This window comes from Mustela putorius, unplaced genomic scaffold (assembly GCF_011764305.1).
Source record: "Mustela putorius furo isolate JIRA1106 unplaced genomic scaffold, ASM1176430v1.1 tig00000275_pilon_pilon_pilon, whole genome shotgun sequence".
Lineage (NCBI taxonomy): Eukaryota > Metazoa > Chordata > Mammalia > Carnivora > Mustelidae > Mustela > Mustela putorius.
In genome coordinates this window covers 22,560,137-22,567,295 of record NW_025421341.1, presented here as the reverse complement: position 1 = coordinate 22,567,295, position 7,159 = coordinate 22,560,137, and the positions used below count along the sequence as shown (strand labels likewise).

At 43.3% G+C, this 7,159-nt stretch overlaps 1 protein-coding gene across 1 annotated transcript in view; it reads right to left on the bottom strand.

The window, feature by feature from the left end:
* Nucleotides 1-3,900: 3,900 nt before the first annotated feature.
* CNOT9 (CCR4-NOT transcription complex subunit 9) overlaps nt 3,901-7,159 on the bottom strand; it is a 30,965-nt gene continuing 27,706 nt past the window's right edge. The window contains exon 8 of the mRNA XM_004762760.3: nt 3,901-6,253. Within this exon, the coding sequence (XP_004762817.1) occupies nt 6,085-6,253 (169 nt within the window). The 3' untranslated portion in view covers nt 3,901-6,084. The remainder of the gene's footprint in view (nt 6,254-7,159) is intronic.

Below are 7,159 nucleotides of genomic sequence, written 5' to 3'. Positions count from 1 at the left end.
ACAAGGTTAGAATGGCTCCAAAGAGTGGCTGACATGCCCGCTGCAGGGTGATCTTTAGATTTAGGTGGGGGAGCAGACAGACAGGGTTGGAGTGGGGGGCTGGTACAGGAACAGTCCATGTGGTTTGGTTGTTCCTATTTCCATAATGATCCTGGCCCTTCCCCCACTGTTGTCTATTATTAACAGACCCAGAAACTTGATCAGGGCAGCAGCAGCAGAGGGATTTTCTGGGAACCATGCCCAGGAAAGGCCCAGAAGCCCTAAATTGAAATGAAGGGGCAGCTGGCAAAGAGGGAGACCTAAACACTGTCCTCTCCGGCTGCCGCGCAGACAAACCTAGACTCCCCTTCTTATAGAGGGAGATGCCCTTAAACATCTTGCTTCTCAGGACGAAGAGAGTCAGAGACCAATTCCCTAGTCTAAGCAGCCAAGCCAGTCAAACTTAAATAAAGCCCATCTTCTTCGTGGTCAAAAATGCAGTTCCAAAATATTAAGTTCCACTTAAAAAATCATCAATATGAGACCATTTGTGGAATTAAAAGCCAGGATGCATAACTTCAAAGGACCAGAGAATATATAGCCATTCCTCAATTCTGACATTAAAAATAGAAAACTTAAGGTGAAGGGGAACAAAGAGGTATTAAATCAGAATAAGATGATGGAATTAGAATAAAAAATACAAACGGTATAATATTGCACAGAGACGAAACCTTCAGAAAAGGTCAGGAAACGAAATGCAGGTATGTGCTATTTGTAGGACACATGTCTACAAAAAGTTGTTAAAAAAATAAACTGCTGCACAAATCTTAACAAAAAAGGCTGAAAGTTAAAGGAACACATCTGGGAATGGAGACTTCACTTTTGTCCTTATTTAAGGTTGCCTTGGCTAGGGGTGCCTGGGTGGCTCAGTGGGTTAAAGCCTCTGCCTTTGGCTCAGGTCATGATCCCAGGGTCCTGGGATCAAGCCCTGCATTGGGCTTTCTGCTCAGCAGGGAGCCTGCTTCTGCCTCTCTCTCTGCCTACTTGTGATCTCTATCAAATAAATAATAAATAAAATCTTTAAAAAAAAAAAAAAGATTGCCTTGGCTGTTTGGCACTTCGCATTTCCATACAGATTTTAGAATCCGCTTATCAATTTCATAGAAATCACCTGCTGCGATTTTACTTAGAACTGAGTTTAATCAGAAGATCAATCACTGAACTGGCATCCTTACAATATTGTTTTCTAATCCATGGAGAAGATATATCCTCCCATTCATTTATGTAGGTGTTTCTTTCAAGAGCGTTTTGTTGTTTTCAATGTAAAAGTTCTGCACATCTTTCAATATATCTATTTTGAGTTATTTGATTTCTTATGCTATTTTTTTTTTTAAAGATTTTATTTATTTGACAGAGATCACAAGTAGGCAGACAGGCAGGCAGAGAGAGAGAGAGGAAGGGAAGCAGGCTGCCTGCTGAACAGAGAGCCCGATTCAGGGCTCGATTCCAGGACCCTGGGATCATGACCTGCGCCAAAGGCAGAAGCTTTAACCCACTGAGCCACCCAGGCACCCCTTGTTTTTTTTTTCCCCCAAGTAATCTCTACATCCAACATGGGGCTCAAGCTCACCACCCTGAGATCAAAGCCACACACTTTTCCAAAAAGAGCTAGCCAGACTCCCTGTTATATTTTTGAAATTCCTTGTTATTTAGAGACACGTGATTGATTGATTGCATATTGACTTTGCATTCTGGGACTTTGCAAAATTCCTTTCATTCTAACAGTTTGCAGATTCTTCTGGATTATGAGTGTACACAGTCATGTTGTCAGCCAATTTTTTTACCTTTATGATCCTTGTATTTTCTTGGTTTATCACACAGGCTTGAACCAGTATGATACCTGGAGGTGTGGCAGTGGGTATCTTTGGCTCAATCCTCATTTCATGGAGGAGGACTTTGTATTTTTCTCGGAAGTTTCTTATAGCATTTTTGTTGATACCTTTTGTTAGATTTAAGGACGTGCCCTCCTAATTCTGGTTTTCTAAAGTTTTTTTTTTTCTTTTAATCATGAATAGGTATTGAATTTTGTAGTGTTCTTTTGTGTATCTGCCTAGATAATTATGATTTCTCTCCTTACTAATATTTGTTGATTGTTAATTATTTTTCACATATTGAATCAACCCTGGTTTATTTCAGTAAACCCAAATTAGGTATAGTGTATTATCTCTTTTTTCCCCCTCTTAGAACTGATTTGCCTATTTTTTCCAGTAATTTTACATCTACATTCACAGAAGAGTTCAACCCCTGGTTTTTCTGTGATAACCTTGCTGGGTTTTGGTGGCCTCAAAAGTGAATGGGGACCTGTGCCCTTATTCTACAGTCTCTGAACTTCATGGAAGATTAGTGAGTGTAAGATATGAGTGATGTCCCTTTTTCCAAAATGTTTTTGGTCTAATCTAAGGTCGACTTAGGTTTTATCAATTTTATTAATGTTTTCAATGTAATGACTTCCCATTTCATTGATTTTTCTTTCTTGAAGATTTGTTTTCTGTTTCACTGGCTTTTGTTTTTTTTTTTTTTTTTATTTTCTTATTTTTTGAATTTATTATCCTGTTTCTTGACATGAAAACTTAGATCACTGACTTCAGCCTTTCTTTTATAACATGTGAATTAAAGCCACATTATTACTTTACTTGTATGCCACAGGTTTTGATGTGTATCTTCATTATCCATTTTTTTTCCCCCTAACTTTGTGATTTCTCCTTTGACCCATGGGTTATTTAGAACTGTACTGCCTGTTTTTTTTTTTTTTTTTTAAGATTTTATTTACTTATTTGACAGAGATCACAAGTAGGCAGAGAAAGAGGGAGAAGCAGGCTCCCTGCTGAGCAAAGAGCCCGATGTGGGGCTTGAGCCCAGGACCCTGGGATCATGACCTGAGCCGAAGGCAGAGGCTTTAATCCACTGAGCCACCCAGGAGCCCCCTGCCTATTTATTTTTAAAGTTAAGATATTTCCAGTTCTTTTTTGTGACCTAATCCTGTGTTCACAGAACATTATTTTAATTTTTAAAAATTTTCTGAGGCCTGATGGCTTACTGTGACCAATTTTAGTAAACGCGTCTGGCCTGAAGACAGTATGTACACTGTTGGCGTAGAGTACAGTGTTCTGTTTATCAATTAAGTTAGGCTTATTACTTGTGTTGTTCAACTCATCTGTTAGATTAGCTTTTGAAACAAATGCTTTAAAATAATTTTAAAAAAAATTAAATTTCACAGCATTTAGGAATTTCATTTCATTGTATGCTTTTCTATTCCTTGGGCTTTTGATAGCAATACCTTCGTATATCCCCTCCCCCACCCTATCTCAGCCTTTGAGTGGCAGTAGTGAGCAAATGAATGCTATGTAGACAGGAAGGCAGGCAGGCTCTGAAGGCTACCAGTGCCTCTCCATGCCCTGTTCCACCACTCAGTCATGGGCCCTCCGATGCCTTGGAAAAAAAGCTGGAAGCAGAGGTTAGCTCTGTCCTGCTAAATGCCCGAAGCAGGCATGGAAACTCTGGGGATGTGTGCTAAGTCTTGAAACTCAGGAGGAAAAGTATATTCAAGTCTGTGAGAAAATGTTTCCAGTGCTACCTCTTCACTTCAGGTCTCTCCCGCACCATACTAAACTATGGCTACGACAGTGAGGAGTGAGGTTCTGTTTCAGCAAGCAGAACCAGATAAAGGGTACTGCCCCAGCCTCCCCAACAGCTTTCATCCAGCAGCAGGGCTCTTCCCAAAGGACCCAGCCACAGGGGAACCATCTCTGCCCTCTTGGCAGAACAGTGTGTTTGTGTCAAACAGATGGCAGAGGCCGGGGGACCAGGATCATGTGACCAGAGTGCCTAGAGATCTCTATATTGACAAAATCAAGTCTCCAGTTTAAAGGAAAAATTATTTTTATAAAACCAGAAACAGGTTTTATTTCAATCCTGTTAGGGAGTGAGAGGGATGGAAAACAAAACAAAACAAAACAAAACAAAATGAAGGGAGGGTCTCTTCATACATACATGACATCAGGATCAACTACAAGGAATAATACCCATTTTCATCCCTCCCCCAACTCCTAGGTGGGGGCCAAGGCCAGCTGAGAATATATGGAACAGGAGTTAAGACACTACTGGCACAGTAACATGGCCAATGCACCAGAAGATGGAGCGAGCAGACAATTTCCCAGGGAACAAGGCCCTGGGCCTCAGCTGCTTCCCCAGTGAAGGGGGAATGAGAAAACTTTGGCTCAGCAGGAAGGCAGTTGGCAAAAATCAAGAGATCCCTCAGCTGGCCTCTCCAGCTCACGAAACTATGGGCTGAGGGAAGTCCAGACGTCTGTCCAGTCCATGCTGTTCTCTTCTTCCTCCAAGACCTCTTCTCTTCAGGCTTGAGACTGAGAGCTCACCTGGTTCTCCTCTTCATTTTGGAAGGCAGGGGAGTAAGTGCTTCTTCTACCCTTCCTACATCTGGGCTACTCAATTACTACTTTGTTGGCTCTAGAGACAGAAGCTAACTAACAAGGCCGGCTCCCCTTGTGAAAGTCGGCTTGAAGAGCCCTTGGGTTGGCCAAACTGCCTCCACAGAGGTTTCTCGGAGCTTGCTCCTTACAGACGGACCCTCCCCAAACTTGTTCGGTGATACCTTCACTGGGGAGATGTGGACAGAAAATCCCTCGTCTCTCTCTAGAGTTGGATTAATAAACCCATCTTTGACTGGGGGTGGGGATGAGAGAGAGAGCAGGTGTTGGCAGAGGGAAGGACTGGGGGAAAGCAAGGCAGTTTACACTGTATTACAGATTCAAGTCTCTGGATTGTGAAGACATCTGGAGCTCCAAAGAAGAGAGGGGGTTTCGCTGACTCGATATGAACAAGTGGAAGTACTTTAGTGGCAACCCTGTAATTCCCATAGACCAATAGGGAATGTGTCAAAAAAAAAAAAAAAAAAAAAAGACAAGACAGCGAAGAAGCAGAGTCCCGCCCTCTGTCTTAAATCTGAGTAGATGAACTCATTCAGCTAATACCACTTGAAGTACAATCATGAACACAGAAGGAGCTGCAGAAATTTATACTAAAGAATGGGATCAAGCAGCCTGTCATCTTGGTCCCCAGGCACCTTCCCCTTTAAAAGTCACCCAGGAAACCTCTCTGAGGACTGGAATTGAAGGTGAGGCCCAAGCCACCTCTCCTCCCCCAGTACAACACCCTTCCAGGACAGCCTGATGAATTAAGACGTCTGTTGGAAGTTTAATAGGAGGGATGTGGAACAGGGAAAAGCACTGAGATTTGGAAAAGCTAGCAGCTAAAGCCAGAAACAAGGTTAGGGTCCTTGTGGCGTCTGGAACTGGGGGCAGAAGGACGGAAAGGGAAGGGAAAGAGGCGATGGGGTCCTGCTGTCCTTTGGCTTTATCCTTCCCTTGCCTCCCATTCCTCCCCATAGCTCATGCAGCTGTTGGCCTGCTAGAGGGGATGTAATGCCCAGACCAATTTTTTATTAAGCTTATGCAGCTAACAGACTTGTAAACAGTGCCAATTGACAAAGTTCTGCTGAGTATTACAGCTCGTGTCCACTAAATACACCTCTCTCTGACATCAAAAACAAGAGACCAAAGTAAACAAATACTGAGAGAGAGGATGAAGAGACACGTCTTGAGTCTTCCAGGAAGGCAAATTAGAAGACTGCCACACGGCTTGGTCCCAGGCGTTTGGCATGCCTAGCGTGCTACCACCGCCACATCCCCCTCCCCGTCAGTGGCTAGTACGGGTAGGGGAGAAGGGCCATCGTGGGCACGCTGCAGACACAGCATTTGCTGGTGTTGACACCCTCCTGGAGCTGTGGTGGCAGACTGCTGTGTCAGGAGCCCATCTCCTGGGAGTAGCAGAGGGAGCCCAGGTCCCAGAGGCAGCCCGAGATGGCAGCCCGTTCACCTCAGCGAGGTGACCTCACCCCTCTTCTCCAGTGCAGTTCAGCATTGAGGTTGTCTATTCCTGGTCAGCGGTAAAACCTGAGCTGTTTTCCTCTCGGGTTCCCCCTCCCTTCCCCAGCTTGGGGGAGTGGTAGGAGGGGGTGGGGGAGGATCACTGAGGGGGCAGGGGGATGCCCCGGGGATCGGTGACCTGGCCCTCTTGCAGGTTCTTCACCAGTTGTGCAAGCCAGCGTTTCGTGGTGGTGTCATCTTTTAGCACCTGGGCGAAGGTCGTGTCCTTCAGCTGGTCAGGGAGGCACTGCCTGAGCGCTTCACGTGCCCTACATCAGAGACAAACAAGCCAACCAGGGAGACCAGCAAATAAACCCACATTTGGGGGACAGGGAAGAAGCCCTTTCTTAGACATAAATATACAGAATCCCGGGAATATGAGGTTCAGTCAAGTTATCTTAAGAATCCATTAAAATTCCTTACAACTTGTATTAGCTATGGGCTCAGATCTCCAGGGTCTGTCACCTGTGAACATTTTCAGAATGATGGCTCAATGTGGAATTCCAAGACACAGCAAAATGGAATGAAATGGTGCAACAGTTCAATTCACTGATTTATTCCAGTAAATAATGTCAATATGCTCACGGTAAAAATTGATGGGTTATAGTAAATGAAACAGTTCCAAAATCAGTACATGAAAAGGGAGATGACCCAACTCACAGTATGATAAATTAGTGGACTTTAATTCTAAATTAATATGATTTTGTGTCTTTCTAAAAACCGCCTCAGTTTCTTTTTCTCTTTCCTTTTTTTAAAAAAGTAAGTTCTCCGTCCAATGTGGGGCTCGAATGCATGACTCAGAAATCAAGAGTCGCATGCTCTACTGACTGAGCCCACCAGACATCCCTGCTTCAGTTTTATAATTAAAATGCTTAATAAGATATGAGATGTAAAAACAAATCTATAGTGGCAACACTATCAGATGAACTTTCAAATGTTTCACTTTCTTTAAAAGATGACCAGTGGAAAGTGAAATCTGAAAACCTCCAAAAGCTAATGGTTTATAAAACTGTTTTAAATAGTTATAGCTTTTGTACTCAGACTAGTTTAAAGAAATCTATTTTCAAACTGAAGAAAACAGGAACCACTGAAGAACAGGAAAAAATGATGAAGAAACAGCTCAGGCTTGAATAACCTCAGGGGCAGAAGGCTGAGCTCACATTAAATCGAGTTAT